This window comes from Oncorhynchus kisutch, linkage group LG2 (genome assembly GCF_002021735.2).
Source record: "Oncorhynchus kisutch isolate 150728-3 linkage group LG2, Okis_V2, whole genome shotgun sequence".
Taxonomy (NCBI): Eukaryota; Metazoa; Chordata; class Actinopteri; order Salmoniformes; family Salmonidae; genus Oncorhynchus; species Oncorhynchus kisutch.
This window is the reverse complement of record NC_034175.2, coordinates 29128520-29152522: the sequence shown is the minus strand read 5'-3', so window position 1 is coordinate 29152522 and position 24003 is coordinate 29128520. Positions and strand designations below refer to the sequence as shown.

General features: G+C 43.1%; 1 protein-coding gene across 3 annotated transcripts; it reads left to right on the top strand.

The window, feature by feature from the left end:
* The first annotated feature begins 3674 nt into the window (after positions 1-3674).
* Positions 3675-21377, top strand: LOC109864876 (vascular endothelial growth factor A-A). 3 transcript variants are annotated; one of them, XM_020452903.2, is made up of 7 exons: positions 3675-4374; positions 5684-5726; positions 9564-9760; positions 10308-10384; positions 10839-10871; positions 18367-18498; positions 19802-21377. In XM_020452903.2, exons 1-7 carry the CDS (start codon positions 4306-4308, stop codon positions 19821-19823), a joined length of 573 nt encoding a protein of 190 aa, XP_020308492.1. In that variant the 5' UTR covers positions 3675-4305; the 3' UTR covers positions 19824-21377. The 3 variants fall into 3 exon arrangements, with proteins under 3 accessions (XP_020308492.1, XP_020308510.1, XP_020308501.1); XM_020452921.2 differs by having other exon boundaries at positions 3691-3963; XM_020452912.2 differs by lacking the exon at positions 18367-18498 and having other exon boundaries at positions 3691-4374.
* The last annotated feature ends 2626 nt before the right edge of the window (positions 21378-24003 follow it).

The following is a 24003-nucleotide window of genomic DNA, read 5'->3' as shown; positions in this document are numbered from 1 at the left end:
ATGGTAATTACCTGATTGACATACCTTGGGCAGGGAGTATTCACTGTTCTGCTTGCTTGAGTCTCTGATGACTCTGAGGTCTAAATGCTAAATATCCCTCTCTTGCTGTGAAATGTAAACTAATCAGGAAGCATGTGTGTTTAACCAGCGGACAGAATTGAACTGTACACACAAACATGCGCCTCTGTGTGTGCATGTTTGGTGTGGGTGTTACCGCTGAAGGGACAGGAAGAGAGCTCATTAGGTGTCTTGGCCCAAAACACTGAGGATGTTTTGTCGAATCAGCACAAAGCAGGGAGGCTCTTATGGAGGCAGATGCACCTGCTTGTTATCTTTAAATTAAAAGTCAAAGCCCCGCAAACAAAAGGAGTGACGCTCCATGGACACGACGAGTCCTCTCCGTCCTCCGGCTTAGGTGACATCACAGCCAAGAGGTACTCCCCATGCCTCCTTTCTCTACTCTCTCCCTCTCTTCTCCTCCTTCCCCTGCACTCGTGGTGTGATGTGTTTCCCAGCCCTTAGTTTTGATCTGCGGATGCACGTGTTATTATTGTGACTCCCCTGGACGCTGGGTCCAGGCTAAATATTTTTGCAGAAAGCATGTGACAGGTCTTGTAGGCCTCCGACCGACTCTCGGGATTAAGGACAGAGGTTATGGCCTAGAGTGGTGAATTGGTTCAGCTTTGACCTTCAGGCTCACAAGGTTCAGCAGGGAGAGGTTTTGATGCAATTCATTGGGTGGGGGAAGAAAACATGTTAATATCATCCTAACACCCAAACTACTTATATATTATGATTTCTATAGGCATAGACATGAGTTTATCAGTGTCTTACTCTGGTACAAATTCATAGATTATCGAATCTGTCAAATACGTAATAAAAAGAGCAACAGACTTATAACCATGGCAGAAAATAAAAGGGGAGAAGAGACCTTGATAAAGAGCGTATATGAGATGTGCCTATAATGCTGATGATACAGTGTTCTTACAGAGAGCACTGAGTTTGAAATGGACATGAGAGAGAGGAGAGTGAGAAAGAGAGAGAGAGCGAGAGAGAGAGACAGAGCGCGCAATCGAGAACAAGGGTTGACTTCTTGCAAATAATTACTCCCAAGCATGTGAACAGAGCGAAATGTACCTTTTCTTGCTATTGACACGTTCTGAGTGCAAATACGTTGTTGTCTGCTGTAAAATCAAATGACTCCACAGTGTCCTCTGCAGGTTAACCGTATCAGTTCAATGAACAGAGGGTGAAAAAAACATGAGTTAATCCTGACGTTTGACTTGCCGGTCAAACCATAATCATCCCATAGAAGAGTAAATAAAACTTCACTTTTATTGGGATTCTATTCAGGTGACAAGTAATATAACCTATTCAGACCAAATTCACATGCAACCATCACAGACACAAACACATATAATGACAACTCCCATTCACAGGAAATATAGAGGAAAATCTGAGGGAAAGCAGACATGTATATTAGAACGAATGCAATATGCTATGGTGCCAGATACACCCTTTTAAAAAATATTGATTACATATCCTAGAGGAGATATCTAAACCCAAGATTCATGGGTAAATATGTGTGTGAGTGTTTGCAAATGGTATGCATGTGGAGCATGTCCATTCGCCTCACCCTTTGCTCATTAACCATTGGTCACAAAACCTTTCTATGCTCTACAATAGTCATTTGAATGTCAGTCATACTTTGAATAACTGTACTTTTCCATAGTTGGAAATATACTATTAAGTCTATTTGTTCTGTCTCCACAAATCTAAATATTACATTTTTTAAAGGTTACTTTTTAAACACTATAAACTTATGCATATAGGGGGAACACTTTGCTTTGTGTATGGGCATGTGGACAGAGTTGCTATACTCTCATTAACTCGATATTGAAACTCCTTTAGAAGCCTCAGGAAGCTAATCAACACAACAAGGTCCTCAGCCCTGGGGCTGTCCTCGCTATGGATCCTGTCTTGCGTGAGAAAGAAAGGAGAAAAGACAACAACGAGTGAGGTGAGGGATTGGAGAGGTCAGAAACCATGGAAACTATGTGGAGTGCCTCCACTAAAGCAGTGTTCGAGAGAAAGAGCAGTGACCCATCGCTGTGATGGCGGAATACTGGTACAATGTTATAGTGAATGGGGAACATGCACGCTTCTACTGAGCCACAAAGGGATGGAGTTGGTGCAGAGGAGATGGGATTTAGAGGATATGGATATTATGTGCATATTTTGAGATTGAGTGCGTCTTCGTGAGAGTATGTTTTGAGGGGCAGTATTGGGGAGATGCGGGACTGTGTGTGTGAGAACTAAAGCGAGAGAGGATAGAGGTTCTCTGTATCTCACTCTGTGTGTGTGTGTGTGTGTGTGTGTGTGTGTGTGTGTGTGTGTGTGTGTGTGTGTGTGTGTGTGTGTGTGTGTGTGTGTGTGTGTGTGTGTGTGTGTGTGTGTGTGTGTGTGTGTGTGTGTGTGTGTGTGTGTGTGTGTGTGTGTGTGTGTGTGTGAGATATCCCATCCGTACAGACTCATGCCGTCCCCCTATTAAATTAATTCCTTGTGTAACAAATATGTAGCGGCATTCGTCTTCCCTACGCATAAAGATCAATTATCAGATATGTATGCCTTGTTCTCTTTTGATTCACATGACAGATGAAAGAGGATGAATATCAAAAACAATTGTGCTTTTGGGAATGCTTAAATGCTTAAACAAAACCTCCAATATCAAACAATATGTCCATGCAAGTCAAGAATCTGACATGTTTCAGTTGATTGTGTTGGCTCAGCCATGCCTAGCTAAGAGCTTCCTAAAGCTCACCTGAACACCAGTGTCATTCTCACTTGGGAACATATAATGAATGACATTTTCTAAAGTTTGACTTTCTTTCTAATAAGGATAATTTCTTGCAACTTCATTTCTTGCAACTTCCAGCACCTAGAAAGTGCTTTGATAATGAGGCTATGGAATGAGCCTTTTATGATTCCTGAACTCAGCATCATGTGTGTGGTACCACTCTCAAGTCCCTATCCACTCTTTCATACCTGAACATCCTCACCTACTGTACTCTGTATCCTTTTAGAGATCCAGGCATCTCTAATGTCCAATATAGGCTACAATCAGTTTAACTGATCAACTAAAAACATGTGTGCACCACCACATCTAAGCGCTGGAAGTTAAGTTGGGTGCTAAAGTGATTCCTGCAATAGTATAGGCCCTGCCTGCTTCTAATTGGGTATTTTCACATTGTTTATGGTAACTCTTGCCAATACTTTAACATACAAAAAACTTTGGTTGAAAAATAAGAAGTATGTCAATTCTAATATTTACACAAAATGGTAAATGTCTATCACAATGATGAATGATTCAAAAGCTGCAAAAAAAGGCAACAAGAGACCATTTAAATGCACCAACAACACAACTAACTATTGGACATTTAATACTTACCATTTTAAACGTGTCATGTATTATATATTTCATAAAAAATGTGACTTAAGCACTCACCAAATCGCACAATGTGAACATCACTATTAAATATTTTATGGGAGCGCGCCCACCACCCCCTCGCCACCAACCAGTAACGCCCACATTGGTGATCTAGCCAATGAGCGCAAACGTCGTCCTACGGTCGACACGTCCGATTGCTTAACGCAATAGCTGACGATCATAGAACAGTAAACGCGCTACACGAGCGAGAAACGGACGTGCATGACAAGATCTCCCTATTCTGCGCCTGGACGTCCAAACCCAAAGTCATAGTAAAATACATTTAAAAGAGCAAGACAAAGAAAAGGGAGACCGTTTCAGTGCGTTTCAAGGAGGATTGCTAACGGATCACTTTGCATAGGCAACCGCTCACACTCACTACTGTGATCAATGTCGTTATAACTCAGCCGCCGCTTTCACACAGTGGAGGCATTGCGTTAAGTTGCTTTCAGAAGTTGGTGAAAGTTTTCATCCTGGTGAGCAGATAATAGGACGGAGATGTTCAGTCCATTATGGGGTTTCTAATGTGGATGTAGAATAGAAATCTTGGAAGTCTCCGGATGACCGACGCGTTTTGGATGTTACCATTCTTTGGGGCTATTCTCTGAGATTCCTTAGAGGCGGTGGCAATACAAAAAAAAGAAAAAGGATTCCTCTCAGGTGGCACATCTGCTATGTTTGGATGGATTTGATTTTACTATAACCAAGTTATCAAGAAATTGTTGCATTTTTTTGTGTGTTTTTTCTTTATTGTGTCTGATCCAAACGACAGCTGAAATTTTAGTACAACTGTACCACTCACCCTCGGAATTACAATCATGAACATTGGCAGTTTTGTACAATTATTATTTGCAGCGCTGCTTCAGCTTCATTTTTATGCAGTTAAGGTGAGAATTATATTTAAATCAGAGGGGGATCAGATGCGTTTGAATTATGAATACAATGCTGTTCATGTTTCATTAATGAGGTGATCGCCCTTATCGCACAACCACGTCACTTGCTGCTAGGTGTGTAGGCCACTTACAATGTATTCACTTTCTGTAAATCATAGGCCTAATGAGAGATTTTATGTCACCTTTGAATGGTTAACGTTTGACATACATTTTGGTCTTTTTGGGATACAGTGTCATAGGCCTATCCAATTAACGCTGTATTTTCTATTATAATTACGCTATTATTTGTATTATTATTATTATTATTATTATTATAACTTTTGAAAATGCACAATGCACCCGACATTAATGTCAACAAAATAGTAAACTAGGCAAAATCGGAATTTTGAGTGACGTAAAAGTGAAATGAGTTGCCTCATTACACTAACATAATCCAAAATCACTATTGTCGTGATTTAATTCAATTGGATTCCTATTGAATAAAATCACGACAACATAATGTCACTATTCCCACTGGCGCCACACTGGTTGAACCAACGTTGTTTCCATTGAACCAACGTGTAATAGAGGTGGAACTGATGTGTGTGTGTCCAGTGGGTTGATTCCAATATTGGCAATATATTTGCTCTCGTTTTGTAGGCTAGTCTACTGTAATGAAAAGCAAAGTCCAGACGTCCTGTCTATTGAGAGCGCAAGGATAGTGCAAACCTGTTGGCCCCTAACCGAATAGCCTCGCTGGGTCGCAGAAGGTATAAAGTGTCAACGTGTATTTCACTCCCTACTTAAGGCTAATAATAGCCCGTTTATATTAAACTTAGGCCTTGTTAATAAAAACATATTGGCTAAAATGTTTACGATAATCCGTACAACCTGTTAACAATGGGCAACTCAGTCTTTCATCTATACAATTACATCGTCTTCTTTCTCACGCAATATTGAAGAGCTATTGCAACAGTCTCGGTCCGATGATAACGTGACTGAAGCACTGCTGTGATGCCATTGTCCCTCTGCACTTGCCCATAAACGGGATCATATTCAATGAAGTCGGCTAGCTGTCAGAATAAAGAGGGAATGTATTGGAGTCTTGCTGTATAATAAGCTAATGGCTTACGGACATAACAACAATGATTGTGCATGCAGTTCCATTATGGAAATGATGTATACATAATTCAGGGAGGCAAAACTGCATTGCCTTTTTTACAAGGTGATGCATAGCCTACCATATGAAAAAATGTGTATGACATAGGCTAAGACGTGAAGCTTGCTCTAATGGGCTTACCTGTTGTTGTTGTTTTTTTTACAGACAGCCCACATACCCAAGGACGGGGAGAAGAGTAAAAATGATGGTAAGTGCTGAATGTACAAATGTATTACAAGTGCAATATTGTAGAAGTTTCTTCTAAGTGTTTTACCCTTATTGGGGGATTTGTTGTGTGAATAGCCACCTAGTGGACATATTCTGAATCATAATTTTCACAGAAAATAGCTTTTCAAGTTTAGGCCTTCAATGAAAATACGTTTTTGACAAATTGGCTATTGCACATGGCTATTGTCATAACAAAATCTTTACATTGTAGCAATGCTCCCTCTCTATCAGTGAGAGAAGATGGGTATCGTATAGGACCCCATGGTGCTATATTGAAGTCTTAGTGGTGAGTGGTGAGTGAAAGGCTTTACTTTGGAATTACCATAAAAGTGTGTCCGATCTAAATAGTCTGGTACATGTTAACAGACAAGATTACTGCGTGAATTCAAGGCCACTGCTGAATTCGTCTTTTATTTAGCCTTTTTCTTCCTCCTCTTGTGATTTGGTCACATGGCAAACATATGGTCAGATTGTATCATTTATATTGGACAAAGCATGTCAGCCTCGGTCCAAGGCTGTACACATGGTTATGTTTGTTTATTGACAGCGACAGAGTGTGTTTCACTTGTTCGCTGTGTTCAAGGTTAGCCATGTTGGTCAATAGTGCACACAGAAAGGTTACTCACTGTCATACATCAGGGACTGGTCATCAGCAGAGAAAACACAGTGAATTTAATTGTTTTTTTATTCACAGCACAAGGGCAGTGATTCCCTTCCTCTTCTCTGACACCTGTTAGCGGCTTCTGACCTTCATTACACACACACGCACACACACACACACACACACACACACACACACACACACACACACACACACACACACACACACACACACACACACACACACACACACACACACACACACACACACACACACACACACACACACACACACACAATCGCATTACAAAAAATGTTGCCTAGGTACTAGAACTCTGCTAGACAGACTGTGAAGCAGCAGCTGTGCAGAGTGCGACTGTGGGGCTCCGCAGAGCCAGAACAGCACAGGGAGACGTTTTGGACTGGTGACCTTGGGCTGTAGACGGAGACACTCCTGTCTATGGCAGCGAGACAGAGTGGCTTTCTCCCCCTACAGGCTGGCCTGGCCAGGGCCTGAGCTTCTCCTCTGAGAGCAGGTGCTGGGAGGGATAAAGGGAGGTATGGACACCGCATCTGCTGACAAGGCAGGTCATCCATAGGCTAGCAGCAGCGGTGCATGGTTTGAGAAGGAGTAACAGATCCAGCTACGGCAGGCAGGCAGTGGTGTCTCAGGATGTTGTTGTAGCATTAGGTGGGAACTGACCAGGCCGACTGATTAAGGGGTGGGCTGCCGGGGGTCACATGTCAGAGGTGAACCCTGGCACCGCACTGCCTGAAGGCATGGGCTGCTCGGATGGATGACCTGGGGGTCAGGAGGGAAACCAGTCCATAGGATGGAGCGTGCAGGATTATTCTGGGATGGAGATGGGTAGAGTTATTCAGCATCTGATGAATTGTGGGTTGTATGTACAGTTGAAGTCGGAAGTTTACATACACTTATGTTGGAGTCATTAAAACTCGTTTTTCAACCACTCCAAAAATGTCTAGTTAACAAACTATAGTTTTGGCAAGTCAGTTATGACATCTACTTTGTGCATGACACAAGTCATTTTTCCAACAATTGTTTACAGACAGATTATTTCATAATTCACTGTATCACAATTCCAGTGGGTCAAGTTTACATCCACTAAGTTGACTGTGCCTTAAAACAGCTTGGAAAATTCCAGAAAATTATGTCATGGCTTTAGAAGCTTTTGATAGGCTAATTGACATCATTTACATATAAAATACATTGAAATCATTTATATACATCAAATACATACACAAGGTGTACCTGTGTATGCATTTCAAGACCTACCTTCAAACGCAGTGCCTCTTTGCTTGACATCATGGGAAAATCTAAAGAAATCAGCCAAGACCTCAGGATAGAAATGGTAGACCTCCACAAGTCTGGTTCACCTTGGGAGCAATTTCCAAACGCCTGAAGGTACCATGTTTATCTGTACAAACAATAGTATGCAAGTATAAACACCATGGGCCAACGCAACTGTCATACCGCTCAGGAAGGAGACGTGTTCTGTCTCCTAGAGATGAACGTACTTTGCTGCGGAAAGTGCAAATCAATCCCAGAACAACAGCAAAGGACCTTGTGAAGATGCTGGAGGAAACAGGTACAAAAGTATCTATATCCACAGTAAAACGAGTCCTATATCGACATAACCTGAAAGGCCGCTCAGCAAGGAAGAAGCCAATGCTCCAAAACCGCCATAAAAAAAGCCAGACTACAGTATGCAACTGCACATGTAGACAAAGATTGTATTTTTTGGAGAACTGTCCTCTGGTCTGATGAAACAAAAATATAACTGTTTGGCCATAATGACCATCGTTATGTTTGGAGGAAAAATGGCTTGCAAGCTGAAGAACACCATCCCAACCATGAAGCACAGGAGTGGCAGCATCATGTTGTTGGGGTGCTTTGCTGCAGGAGGGACTGGTGCACTTCATGAAATAGATGGCATCATGAGGATAGAAAAGTATGTGGATATATTGAAGCAACATCTCAAGACATCAGTCGGGAGGTTAAAGCTTGATCGCAAATGAGTCTTCCAAATGGACAATGACCTCAAGCATACTTCCAAAGTTGTGGCAAAATGGCTTAAGGACAACAAAGTCAAGATATTGGAGTGGCCATCACAAAGCCCTGACCTCAATCCTATAGAACATTTGTGGGCTGAACTGAAAAGTGTGTGTGAGCAAGGAGGCCTACAAACCTGACTCAGTTACACCAGCTCTGTCAGGAGGAATGGGCCAAAATTCACCCAACTTATTGGGGGAAGCATGTGGAAGGCTAACCAGAGCATTTGACCCAAGTTAAACAATTTAAATTCAATGCTACCAAATACTAGTTGAGTTTATGCAAACTTCTGACCCACTGGGAATGTGATGAAATACATAAAAGCTGAAATAAATCATTCTCTCTACTATTATTCTAACATTTCACATTCTTAAAATGAAGTGGTGATCCTAAGTGACCAAAGACAGTGCATTGTTACTAGGATTAAATGTTAGGAATTGTGAAAAACTGTGTTTAAATGTATTTGGCTAAGGTGTATGTAAACTTCTGACTTCAACTGTATATGGCATGTGTGAGTGAGTTCAGATAATGTAGCTTAAACATGTGGATGTGTTGTAATTGTCATTGTGTGTGTGCGTCTGGGGGGGGGGGGGGGGGTGTTGAATGTGTTGTGGGCTTTAGACAGCTGTGAGCACATGAGCAGGTTTGACATTATTTTGCTGGGGGGACATTAAGATCCTTGTCAGCACAATAGTCTGCTTTGTTACATCTGAAGCCATATATATGTGGCTTTGTTCATCTGCTAAACTGGCTTTCGCAATGGGAACCACTCAGGAAACAAATGCCTGTACCTTTTGACGACCACAAAGGCACACAAGTACTCTTTTCCACTGCCAAACGGAACCAGAGCAGATGGGGGATTCTAGGAAGTAGAGGAGGCATGGAGAGTTAGGATAAAGGAGAAAAAGGGACACAACTGGGGAATGAGGGAGGAGAGGATGAAAGAGAATGCATTGGAGAGTTTTACTAAGTGGAGAGGATGGATGTGCTGTTCTCTACAGCATAGCAGTTTTGTGGTAGGGTTGCCACTGATGTTACCGTCTTCTCCTCAAGGAATCTCACTGTTACTGACAGTTATCTACGGCACAGTGAGGATGAGAAGGAAGCAGGACTGATGTTCTCCCTCTGCTCTTCCTCCTGCAGTGGTCCCGTTCATGGACGTGTATAACAAGAGCATGTGTCGGACACGGGAGATGCTGGTGGACGTCTTCCAGGAGTATCCAGATGAGATTGAGCACACCTACATCCCCTCGTGCGTGGTGCTCATGCGCTGCGCTGGATGCTGCAACGACGAGGCGCTCGAGTGTGTCCCCACGGAAACAAAAAACGTTACCATGGAGGTAAGCTCCAACTCTCGTGGGGGTTTTCTCACTTATAACCCCCTCTCTCTTCCATATCTCTCGGTGTCCTCTCTCTCTTCCATTCCTTTTCTCACTGGTTCTCTCTGTCTCGCTCTTGCTCGCTTTGCGTCTCTCTCTGTTCCATGGAAAAAGTGAAGCAGCAGGGGCCTGGCATGTCAGCTATTTTGTTTACCCTTGCACACCCTGTTTACGCCCCTGTTTTATGAGGTTGAAGTCTCTCTTGGCCACGGTCAGGAGTCAGGACTTACTGTTGGCATGAGCCTAAGGTGGAAAGGAATAAGCTATAGGAATGTGATCCAGCACATGCCTGGCTATGGTGTCGCCCTGTCTTCACCGACCGGTTAGCTAGTGGCCAGACTGTGTCCACTTTGTCAATGGACAGAGCAATCACTCGCTAAGAATCTCTGAGGTAGTAATGTTGCGGCAGAGGAATTTGGTTTGGGCGGGGGGGATTGACCCAAGTAAGCGACTACAAACCCTTTTTCAACGTGAATTTTAATGTTTAATGTCTTATGTTTCTCTACAGGTAATACAGGTGAAACAGAGAGTATCGCAACATCATTTTCTGTTAAGTTTCACAGAACATCGAAAGTGTGAATGCAGGTAAGAATATTTCTCAGGCCTATAATGATTTCAGGCTTCAATGTTATTTTGCTTACTGGTTGGAGGTTCAATGCAGGTGTTTTTAATCTCAATATCAAATCATTTCTGGGTAACAATTAAGTACCTTACTGTGATTGTTTTCAATTAAAATGTTAAACTGAAAACTTGCTGTTATTGGCAGAGAGATTTGGAAATATCTTTCATATTGGCCTATTAACTAATTATTTAGGCCAAAACTCCATCCCACCAAAACAGGCTGACATTTCAGTCAGTCTTTTCAAACAGCTCCTCCACTAAAAGGGCATTATCATCATTTTCACTATTTTACAGTATTATTCTAACCTCCATAGTGTGGAAATATATATAAAACATAGGAAATCATGTTTTTGACTGCACTGGGCTTAGCTAAATATAAAGCGAAATGTTTTGTTCTCTATTTTCCTCTTAATTTCAGACCAAAGCCAGAAGTTAAAGCGAAGAAAGAAAAGTAAGTACACGTTTTGCGTTGTTACTGAGTTATTTGTGGGGGGAGCTTTCTGTATTCCGTTTGACTCCCACTCTGATATTCAAACGGTCGAAACAGCTCTATCTGCCAGCCCCAAAATATCTCAATATATTGATTGACCGGTTTCCCAACCAATCATCATCCCTTTCTCACCACAGATGTTGTAACTTAACACAGAAGGCTGGGGCCCAATCCTCCCGAACCAATATGTATTCAGTATTCCTCATGTTTTTTGGCCACTGTACATGCAGATGAGAAGCAGCCAGCTGGACACTGTGGTACCAGCGACCATGTGGGGTAGCGCTAATGCTAATGCTAATAGTAACAGTGAAGCTGCAGTATCTTCTACCCCTGCTGCACTGAGAAGTCAGCAGCTGCACTACTCCAGCTGATTGAGTAGATCATTTTAAAGGCTGGTGAGAGGAAGTGTTAGGGTGCCTTCTCTACTAGTGATTGGGATTATCAGCACCTCATAGGCTCCTACACCGCACCACGTAGCCCTGTCTCTCTCTTATTTGCATAGCGATGGAGTGGAGGTAGAGGCCTAGTTCTCCATGTTCCCTTCCCGCCTTGTGGGAGTTAGTGGACTAGCAGCACACCTTATGGGGAAAAAACAGCCTCTCTCCTCTATCTTTACTGGTGCTGATAAGATAATGATATTTTTTTTTTACGGGGTTTGTTTCAGTTTGTCTTCCTGCCAGGCTCTGTTCATTTTATGGCGGTTGGTTTAGTGCTTTACTGTGCGGCTGTAACAGTTGGGTTGAGGTAGTTAGCTTGCGCCAGACCACCCGCGACTGGCTGGGCTGTCCAGCAGCCTTCTTCTTAGCTCCAGTTGCTTAAGCCTGACCCTCGGCCCTCGTGGCTACTTCCACAGTGCAACAGGTGTCATTCAGTTAAACCATTTTTATTTTTAGAGTTGTAAATAGTGGATGAGCCTGGAGACGGAGACGCAGTGGACGTGGTTAGTTACAGGCAGTGTTGAGGGAGGGAAACCGACTGATGCAAGGGGGTGTGTGTGTGTGTGTGTATATATATATATATATATATATATATATGTCTTTAGCCACCTCAGCTGCAGCTGGCACGTCAGAAGATGTCCCTTGTTTCTATTGGATAAGAACCACGTAGGGTTAAAGCCACATGGATCAGAGGAGGAGAGATGGGATCATGTTAGCTACCTGAGAGGGCTAAATCAAATCCATTTGTCATGGGGCTGAGCTGAGCCTTGTCCTCGCTTTGTGCCACACACACACCTCTGCCTGTCACCCAGCACGTAGGCAGACAGCTCACCCCATCCAGGCCAGGGTAGGGTGCAGGAAAAGACTGCCCATTCATGAGCTCAGACACCCTCACTCTTTCACTCAAATGCATACTGTACGTAATACTCTCGACCAACACTTGGGGCTCTATTTTAACAAACCTAACTCAATGGTAAATCTAGGGGCAGGCGGTAGCGCTGTAGGTTCAAGGGTGTGTCAGAAATATTTTAGCAATTTTCACTATTACAATTATCTGCGCACTTGATGGTGTTGGCGCAAAAGGGCTGGGTGTTGATGAGTAAACTAGTTGTGGGTGTCGAGGCTTGGCCCCTCACTGGCCTATCAGAACGTGCCCCATGGCGAAATATGTTGCTGCTTCAAGTTGTGTATTTACAGTATTTTATGTTTTGACTTGGAATAAACGCCAATTCCAGTGTGTCTGTTATATTTTTTTAAATGGCTTACAGAAACTAAATAACAAATTGAAGACCTATCTTTGCTAAGTACGTTAACTTTAACCCATTTGCAGTCCACATTGTTCTAAGTAATTGCAAGGCATAAATGGCATTCCCATATAGGATAGGGGCTAGGCCTACTGTAAATTGCATTATAGCGGAGCACAGACATGACAAACATTGTCAATAAGCAATATTAAATTCACTATTGATAAGGCCGACAAAGAGAACGAATAGCTCTAATCAAATTCTAAACAAAACAAATAAAACCAGGAAGGTGAATCATTCTAATAAGATTGGTTGTAATAACAAGCAATCTTTCTTTCTTTTTTTTAAACAACAACAACAATAAATAATTGTAACATGTAATGATATCATCAAATTGGCATGATGAAAAGAAGCGCAGTGCTGTTGAACCAGCCTTTGTTATAGTAGGCCTAATGGAGGGGTTGAGCATATGAAACGGAGAACAGGCAATTGTTACAGATAACTTCTAAATGCGAGGTTCACCTGTACTCAACGAGGTTCTCATCTTTCGTTTCATGATTGGCATGACTTGTAGCTTACATCATGGAGGAGGGGAGGTTTACACACATCCAAAATGGGACCGCATGACTAAAATAATGTGGGCCTACCTACAATGCATTAGATCAAATGTATTTATAAAGTCCTTCTTAGATCAGCTGATATCTCAAAGTGCTGTACAGAAACCCAGCCTAAACCCCCAAACAGCAAGCAATGCAGGTGTAGAAGTACAGTGGCTTGGAAAAACTCCCAAGAAAGGCCAGAACCTAGGAAGAAACCTAGAGAGGAACCAGGCTATGAGGGGTGGCCAGTCCTCTTCTGGCTGTGCCGGGTGGAGATTATATTATTGTAGATAAAAAGGGAATGTCAGCTCACTGTTCTACTCCTCTCAAACGTTCTATTTGAATAAAGCTTTGGTGATTTTAAGATTTATTTCCAAGCGTTCTCAGGAGCCAAACCCTGTATCGACAGTCTTGGGTAAAAAAGCCTTCATTGAGAGGAGAGGAGGCTATACTTTGAGTCTATGTATGCGGATGACTCAACACTATACACGTCAGCTACTACAGTGACTGAAATGACTGCAACACTCAACAGAGTTGCAGTTAGTTTCAGAGTGAGTGGCAAGGAATAAATATTTCTAAATCTAAAAGCATTGTATTTGAAACAAAACACTCACTAAACCCTGAACCTCAGCTAAATCTTGTAATAAATGATGTGGAAATTGAGCAAGTTGAGATGACTAAACTGCTTGGACTAACCCTGGATTGTAAACTGTCATGGTCAAAACATATTGATGCAGTAGTAGCTAAGCTGGGGAGAAGTCTGTCTATAATAAAGCGATGCTCTGCCTTAATACTATCAACAAGGGAGGTCCTACAGGCCTTAGTTTGGTCGCACCTTGACTACTGTTCAGTCATGTGGTCAGGTGCCACAAAAAAAGGACTTAGGAAAATGTCAATTGGCTCAGAACAGGGCAGCACGGCTGGCCCTTGGATGAACACAGATAGCTAATAATAATAATAATATGCATGTCATTCTCTCCTGGCTCAAAGTGGAGGATAGATTGACTTCGTCACTACTTTTATTTATGAGAGGTATTGACATGTTGAATGCACCGAGCTGTCTGCCTAAACTACTGGCACACAGCTTGGACACCCATGCATACCCCACAAGACATGTCACAAGAGGTCTCTTCACAGTCCCTAAGTCCAGAACAGACTATGGGAGGCACACAGTACTAAACTCAGCAAAAAAAGAAATGTCCTCTCACTGTTAACTGCGTTTGCTGAAAATAAACTTAGCATGTGTAAATATTTGTATGAACATAACAAGATTCAACAACTGAGACATAAACTGAACAAGTTCCACAGACATGTGACTAACAGAAATGGAATAATGTGTCCCTGAACAAAGGGGGGGGGTCAAAATCAAAAGTAACAGTCAGTATCTGGTGAAGCCACCAGCTGCATTAAGTACTGCAGTGCATCTCCTCCTCATGGACTGCACCAGATTTGCCAGTTCTTGCTGTGAGATGTTACCCTACTCTTCCACCAAGCACCTGCAAGTTCCCAGACATTTCTGGGGTGAATGGCCCTAGCCCTAGCCCTCACCCTCCGATCCAACATGTCCCAGACGTGCTCAATGAGATTGAGATCCGGGCTCTTCGCTTGGCCATGGCAGAACACTGACATTCCTGTCTTGCAGAAAATCACACACAGAACGAGCAGTATGGCTAGTTGCATTGTCATGCTGGAGGGTCATGTCAGGATGAGCCTGCAGGAAGTGTACCACATGAGGGAGGAGGATGTTTTCCCTGTAACGCACAGCGTGGAGATTGCCTGCAATGACAACAAGCTAAGTCCGATGATGCTGTGACGCACCGCCCCAGACCGTGACGGACCCTCCACCTCTAAATCGATCCCGCTCCAGAGTACAGGCCTCGGTTTAACGCTCTTCCCTTCAATGATAAACGCGAATCCGACCATCACCCCTGGTGAGACAAAACTGCGACTCGTCAGTGAAGAGCACTTTTTGCCAATCCTGTCTGGTCCAGCAACGTTGTTACCTGTGATGTCTGGTGAGGACCTGCCTTACAACAGGCCTACAAGCCCTCAGTCCAGCCTCTCTCAGCCTATTGTGGACAGTCTGAGCACTGGTGGAGGAATTGTGCTTTCCTGGTGTAACTCGTGCAGTTGTTGTTGCCATCCTGTACCTGTCCCGCATGTGCGATGTTCGGATGTACCGATCCTGTGCAGATGTTGTTACACGTGGTCTGCCACTGCGAGGACGATCAGCTGTCCGTCCTGTCTCCCTGTTGCGCTGTCTTAGGCGTCTCACAGTACAGACATTGCAATTTATTGCCCTGGCCACATCTGCAGTCATCATGCCTCCTTGCAGCTTGCCTAAGGCACGTTCACACAGATGAGCAGGGACCCTGGGCATCTTTCTTTTGGTGTTTTTCAGAGTCAGTAGAAAGGCCTCTCTAGTGTCCTATGTTGTCATAACTGTGACCTTAATTGCCTACTGTCTGTAAGCTGTTAGTGTCTTCACGACCGTTCCACAGGTGCATGTTCATGAATTGTTTATGGGTCATTGAACAAGCATGGGAAACAGTGTTTAAACCCTTTACAGTGAAGATCTGTGAAGTTATTTGGATTTTTATGAATTATCTTTGAAAGACAGGGTCCTGAAAAGGGGACATTTCTTTTTTTGCTGAGTTTACATAGAGCCATGACTGCATAGAACTGTATTCCACATCAAGTAACTCATGCCAGCAGTAAAACTAGATTTATAAAACTGATTAAAAAAAACACCTTATGGAACAGCAGGGACAGTGAAGCAACACAAACATTGGCACAGACATATGCATATACACACACACAATACTAATACATGCACATTGATTTAGTACTGTAGATATGTGGTAGTGGGGGAGTAGGTGCCTGAGGGCAAATTGTATCAACTGGCTTAAATTTGCTGGACACCAGGAAGAGTAGCTGCTGCCAAAGCAGCAGATAATGGGGATCCATGAGAAATACAAAATACAAATAAAAAAATCATTCAAAGTTTTTCTATATACAATGTATTCAGGCACCAAAAGCACATTAGGCTACTATTGTTGCATGCGCATATGGGCATTGTGCGTCACGGCTATATAGGCTGAGTTTCCGCTGTCAACATTCATGCCATAACCAGCTGTGTTACCACTAAAACCAGCTTTTGGTTGGTCTTAAACATCCCTATCAGCGCTGTCTGAATTTAGCACTTTGGATCATGTTTTTTAGGACACGCCTGAAATATTTTCACCCCTTCCATCTGAGTGCAAGCGTGCTGATATGAGACGGGTAAATTCCCGAACCTGGCGCTAAGGGCTGGAAAATGTCTGCGGTATTTTTTTACATGACGAAATTGCAAACTAACGTGCATTTCACATTAGTGCCGCCTTAACGCCAGCCGAAAATAGAGCCCTTGATGTGCATGGACTGATTTACACAGGCAACAGTGGATGCATTTACATTGAGACACACATTCAAAAAGGGATCGATCCCACTGCTTATTAGGAGACTAGATTAGAAGGGAGATGCCCGACTTGATTGATTGTCTCCTCTTTGGCCTAACCTCTATTGATTGAACTCTGTATGAGTGTCCCTGCCTCCACTTTAGGTGTCTCTTCTCTTTTGCCCTGTTCTCTATTTTCCAGGGGCAATGACCGAAAGAGAAAGAAAGAGAGAGACACTGGCACGATGAGGTCTGAGGCCTCTTTTCTGTGGCGTGTCCGCACATGGGCACTATGTCTCTCTTGATGGTTGGTTTGATTTTGGAGGACCTTGTTTTTATCTTGTAAAATGCAAACCTCTTAGTTTGGCATGAGGAGGCTCCATTTTTTTAAAGGAACCTTTTTTTGTATGGCATTTGCACCACTTAAGTCCATGGCGAGGGCAGTAATGTGAAGTTGACGTGAGTGAGAACTGTCAGGTAATGATGATGTCAGAATGAAGCATGGCTGTTTTACCACCCCCTCACTAATCCATGGCAGCAGAGTCGATGCCATGTTGAGTCTACACGCTGCTAGGAGTTTGCTCTGTTTCTCTGTTGCCTTTTTGTTTTCGCAGATAGGTGGATGGACCAACACTGTTGTCTTAAATCTCTACCACTATATAGTGCCAATTGGTTTGGTTACTTTAAGTAGACAGGCTTGGCTCAGTTTGTTTGGTTAGAGTTATTGTGGCCTTGAGTGGTACACCGAAAAGGGCTGCTTTAGGTTGCTTTGTTCCTGCTTTTAGACGGGAAGGTCTAGAACATGACCCAGACGTGATCTGACCTCGCATAGCTAGTAGAAATACGGCCAACTGCGTCGTCTGAGACGAAGCGTAGCTTCACCTCGTCTGGTGCATCGCAGAGCTCCCCTGTCTCTGTCCTTGTTTTGTCTATGGTGTGTGCCCCATATCTGACAATGTTCACCTCCATAAAATATACTGCATCTTTAAGCACCAGTGATGGCATCTACTTTGACTAGGCTAGTGAAATTAATACGATTTAGATTAGTCTTTGATCTGTATTTCACAATCCTTACATTGTGCTTGAGCCTGAGCTTGCTCAGCCCAACCGTCATCCTAATGTCATCCTAACATCCCATTAAGTTGTGGCGCTCATGTGAGCACGTCTGTAGGGTAATTGTAGTGGGGAAATATCGGCAGATTTTGGGAGGGATGGGTTTTTAAAGATGAGCATGTCATGGATTGGGAAGCAAATGCTATGTGTTCTGTGTTTCTACTGTGGCCTTTATCTTATCACATGCACCTGTTTTGTGTGTCTGTGTGTGTGTGGCTGTTAGTGTATATGGTGCACATTTTCTCATTCAATGTTGCTCTCATTGACCCAGTCACACATGTACTTGTCATGCAATTTATAGAGGATGAATGAAAGAGTGGGTGAAAGTGTGTGAGTGTATGCAAGCATGATCAGGGCCATGTGTGTAGAAAAGTCTTTACACATGCTCTCTTTCAAACCCGATCACAATGCGCCACAACCTCAAAACAACCTTCACACCACCCAGCGGCTACAGAAGTATTGAGCTGATGTTGCTCAAATGTTCTTCCAGTGTGGTGCGTTGGGGGGGGGGCAAATGGGTTGTGGTTTTGGATGGTGCACGAGAGTCTGTCTGCACCCTTTTTCTGCTGGATACGCTCTATAGCTTAGACCTCTCTCTCTCTTTCTCCCTTTTTGCTTCCCTTGCAGCCACTGTGAGCCTTGCTCAGAGAGAAGAAAGCGCTTGTTTGTGCAGGACCCTCTCACCTGTAAATGTTCCTGCAAATTCACACAATTAGACTGCAAGTCCAGACAACTTGAGTTAAACGAAAGAACTTGCAGGTTTGTTTACGAAATATTATGATAAACAACGTGACTTGGTCTCTACTCCGCTCACCCACATCTACATCCCTCCAACTTTTTTATACTTCTGTCATTTGCTAGATTTCTTTTCTCCTGCATGAGAAATGCATGCTTCTCAGTTTCTTATAGACTGTTTTTGTTTGATTTGAGAATTGTGTGGGACTGTTTGCTTGTAAGTGTGTTTGTATTGTCTGTCCTGTGTAATATTCTGATACTCTTTTTAGCATCATCCTTGATGTTAGAACTCTGATTATATTATTGTGTGTTCTGTAAAGATAGTATATTTTATCTAGCTAGTATAGTGTATTCCCTTTGCATGGTACACGCTTAAACTAGACAATACGCAAAAAAACAGCCCCTTTCTCGCATTAGATTCCCTTTAAATGAATTTAAAGGGAATCTATATAAAAACCCAACCCCCCTACACACATCAAAACCCAACCCCCTACACACATCAAGATATGTGTAGGCGATTGGGTTTTATGTGTGTGAGACAGTCCTCACCATATTGGGTCAGTCTGTAGTATTGCCCATTTATTATAAGACCCACAGTTATCATCCTACTTATCTCCCAACATAGTCTCCTTATCTCTTTCCCATCGCTACATGTATATATATATATATAACCACCTGCGTAGGAGGGGAATTTTAGCATCCATTGTTGTTTTTAAACTTCTACCAGTCTTGGTCACACAAATAGACAGATATGTTTATAAGTCAGCACAGTACAGGACTCAAGCCAGAACTAACTCATGCACGGCACTAACACTCAAAGGAAAAGTGTTTCCCTTGGTTCGTAACTGTGAACGAACAGGCTCTTAAATGAGAGAATGTAGAGCTGGTGTCCATGCTGCTCGTTTCTAATGGTCCTACTCATAACTCCTACGAGGCGTAGCCCTAAACTCAATTACTAATCGGTGATTGAAACTCCATCTTCATTGGTTGCAAATAATGGCTGTATTCAGTCAGTGGCCCAATGGAGAGCTGACTGCTTCCACACTCCCACAAGGCCTTGTGTTGGTGACCTGCCTTGACACTACTATATACATCCCTGACCTTTGAACCTTAGGGGCCCCCCACACGGTTTGCTGGATTTAGAGAGCCACACATGAGTGGGGTGACCAGCAACATGATTCCAATTGGTCAGCGGAGGAAGAGGGAGGAGCTGCAGGAGATTTCCACATTTGGGGTGAAGTGATTGGCTCCAGGCTACACCCCTGCTGGGAGGATGATTTGTTGCCCACCTTCTAACCTACTGTCTGTCATGTCTTGTCATCCACAGATGTGACAAACCAAGGAGATGAGATGAGGAGAGGGGGACAATGAAATGAAGGAATATTTTCTTGGCACAGCACTTTGAAACCTGAGGACGCATTCCCTGAATGGACTGAAAATTACAATGAAAGAACGAGCAAGAGTGAACGATGGAGAGAGACTGAGATAGCGACATGCTGTTGTATATTTCTAAGATATATATTCTAAAAGGACAATGACATTGTGTATTGCTGCTATAAAAAAATGAGACATTATAAAGTGAACGAATGCGCCACTGTCTGGCGTGTGAATTGGACAAATGTTTAGTTCCCAGGGTGTTTGGGCCTTCACGTGGATAGGACTGAGAGGTTTTGTAATTTTATGTAACACTTCACTGGATGTTGGTCTGCTGTGGATATGAGTATCTTAAATATATCTATATAAAAAAACGAAGAGAAATTGTGACCATAACTTCACTAAGAGGTGCAACGGGAACATGTTTCTCCTAGACCTTCAGAGGTCTGAGAGAACTGTCAGAAAGCAGAACTACTTCCTCTGTGGGGTTAAGTTTTTGTCACCGCTGTATCTACTAATACCAGATAGGACTCGGTGTGAGAATAATTCTAAAGGGATATTAAACGTAGGTATGTATGGAGACGAGACAATACTGAACTTGATTCCGTCTTCCGCTTAGGAGCAGTGGTATTCAACTCACCACTGTCAAAATCAATAATCTCCATTTGCTTTGTTTAATGTCATTTGTTTTCCAAAGATATAATTGCACACACACATTAAAGAATAGTCCGTTATAGAAAAAATATCGATCTCTATATACTTACCTAATATCCCTTTGTCTAGTCCAGTACATCTAATTTATAATGCTAGAATATTTTCAGTATTCTGTGCATTTAATTTATATATTTATATTCAGTGTTATGGTTGATATTGATTTTACTTCAATTTTGATTTTACTAGGATGTTATCACCAATCTGTTTGGCCATGGAAAACTGTAGACATATTTCTTTAAAAAAAGAACAGATAGATAAACTTCAACATTCCTGAAAATGAGATACTGTATGTTTTGTTGGGCTAGAGAGGCTGGTAGCATGTGTCTTGACTTTGTTACAAACAAACCCTGCCACAAACATCTTTGTGAAAAGATGCCCAGCCAACATTGCAGTTTTAGGCAGGTCATGTGTTTTTGCACTTGAGTGCCCGAAGACACGTCATGAGGAGGACTGAGGGCGTCTCCCTGACCTTGGTCAGCTTGGGAAAACTCCACACTGAGAGACTGAGACTCCGGCCAGACCACTTTAGCCAGAACAGGACTTGGCCTAGTGGGGAACCAGGAGCATTAGGAGATGATGCTCTCGGCCCTTTGATGAAACATTCTATTTGTATTTCCGTGTCAGAAATGCTCTTTTTGTTTGTTGTATCATGTACAGACACATTTTTAGTATATTTTCACATTAATATATTTATTGGTGCTGTATAATTATCCGTTTTACAATAGTAACATATTTTTTTGTTTTAGTGTAACTATGAACTATATTTATTTAGAAAATATATTGTTTTTTATTAAACAGAAAATGCAGTTCTCTTTGGAAGCCTCTTTTTAACTGTTTTGAAATTACCTCTGACATTTTGATCAATCTAAAATAATAACAATACAACACAATCCTACTTTATTAATCATTCCTAAGCCAATTGATTAGGCATCATAAAAGTACAAGACTACAATAAAATACATGCAGTGCCAAATAAAGGCAACAACAACATTTTAATTTATTTGACCATTAACTAGGCAAGTCAGTTAAGAACAAATTCTGGAACTTGTTCGGGGGCAGAACGACAGATTTTTACATTGTCAGCTCTGGGATTCAATCTTGCAACCTTTCGGTTTCTAGTCCAATACTCTAATCACTAGACTACTTGCCGCCCAAAGTAAAGTGTCTTAATATGGCATTGGGCCACCACAAGCCAGAACAGCTTCAATGCACCCTGGCATAGATTATACAATTGTCTGAAACTCTATTGGAGGGATGCAACACCATTCTTCCACGCAAAATTCCGTCGTTTGGTTGATGGTGGTGGAAAACGCTGTCTCAGGCACCACTCCAGAATCTCCCATAAGTGTTCAATTGAGTTAAGACCTGGTGACTGAGACGACCATGGCATATGGTTTACATCATTTTTCATGCTCATCAAACCATTCAATTACCATTGTCATCCTGTGGGGGCATAGCCATGATATCCAAAATAATGGCCGAAATAGTGGCCTGCCCAGCATGACCCTAAGCATAATGGGATGTTAACTGCTTAATTAACTCAGAAACCACACCTGTGTGAAAGCACCTGCTTTCAATATATGTGGTATCCCTCGTTTACTGTACTAAAGTGTTTCCATTATTTTGGCAGTTACCTGTATGTAGGCCTACATGCAAAAAGTTTCAGAAATTACATTACATTAAGCACTGATGCAACACAAAGTGCAGTACAAAGTGCAATACAGTTGCAGGAAGTTTACATTTTTCCCACAATGCCCCAAATGGAACCATAGGTCTCATGGTCCTTTGCATGATTAAAAGTAGGTCCAACTGGTGCTTAAACCATAAAATAAACATTTTTAAAAAAAGAAGCCGCAAAAGGTTTTGATCTATCCATACTTGTACAATGGCAGATGTACATTACAAAAAAAAGCGGTAGACTAAGAAAAGATTAGCAGTGGCTCTCTCTTAAAATAAACCCCAGAGAAGGAAGGAGGGAGCCTATTATCTTGGATTTTATTTTGCATCCTTATCTTCTTCAGCCTCCTCCCTCCATCTCTTCCTTCTTCCTCTTGTACTGTAGGTCATTAATCACGTTTAAGGTTAACAGCACCCTAGCACTAAGAAATTGCTTAGTCACGGAACAACATGGAAATGCTGACCCAACCACTCCAGGAAATGCCCAATGACGCCTGTAATTGAATAAAGTTAGAATAACCTTCAGGTAACCAACAGGTTCAGGCCCATTTCCCCTTTGTATACTTAAAAGGAAGTTTCAACTTGATTCCATAAAAAGTGTGGTTTCATCTATTGTTTTACAAGTTCCTCCTTCAAACTAGTATTGCACCATGAGGCCTACACTTGTCAGGCGGGACTAGGTGGGTGAGGAAGGAATTAGGCGCAGAGAGTTCCACTGGGAAAAAAAACGCACACAAAATTAGACAAGCCCAACAACACAGGGCGCGGACCGTACCCCTATACGTACTTTAAATAAGGAAGTTCATTAAGCACATACAACAGAACACAGGTGAAACTAATAAGACAACACAAACAGACAAATGAAAAAGGGATCAGTGGCGGCTAGTAGGCCGGTGACCACGGGCAATGACGCGCGGCTCCCGCAGCGCGCCACCACCGGCCTCGAGGGCGACCCGGTGGGCGAGGCATCGGGCGAGGCATCGGGCGATCCGGATGGAGGCGGTGGAAGTCTCTCAGGAGAGAAGGATCCAAAATGTCCCCCACCGGACCGTACCCCTCCCAGTCCACGAGGTACTGTAGACCCCTCACCCGGCGTCTCGAGTCCAGAATGCCACATACTGTGTACGCCGGGGATCCCTCGATGTCCAGAGGGGGCGGAGGGACCTCAGGCACCTCACCTTCCTGCAGGGGACCAGCCACCACCGGCCTGAGGATAGAAACATGAAACGAGGGATTAATACGGTAATACCTAGGAAATTGTAACCTGTAACACACCTTGTTTATTCTCCTCAGGACTTTAAATGGCCCCACACACTGCGGCCCCAGCCTCCGACAGGGCAGGCGGAGGGGCAGGTTTCGGGTCGAGAGCCAGACCCGGTCCCCCGGTGTGAACACGAGGGCCTCACTGCGGTGCTGGTCAGCGCTCCTCGTTCCCCCGCTAGTCTTAGCGACTCCTGGACGGCTTTCCAGGTGTCCTTGGAGCGCTGTACCCATTCCTCTACCGCAGGAGCCTCGGTCTGGCTCTGATGCCATGGGGCCAGGACCGGCTGGTAACCCAACACACACTCAAAAGGGGACATGTTCGTTGAGGAGTGGCGGAGGGAGTTCTGAGCGAGCTCAGCCCAAGGAACATACCTCACCCACTCACCAGGCCGGTCCCGGCATTATGATCGCAGAAACCTGCCCACATCCTGGTTTACACGCTCCACCTGCCCATTACTCTCGGGGTGAAAACCTGAGGTCAAGCTGACCGAGACCCCAAGT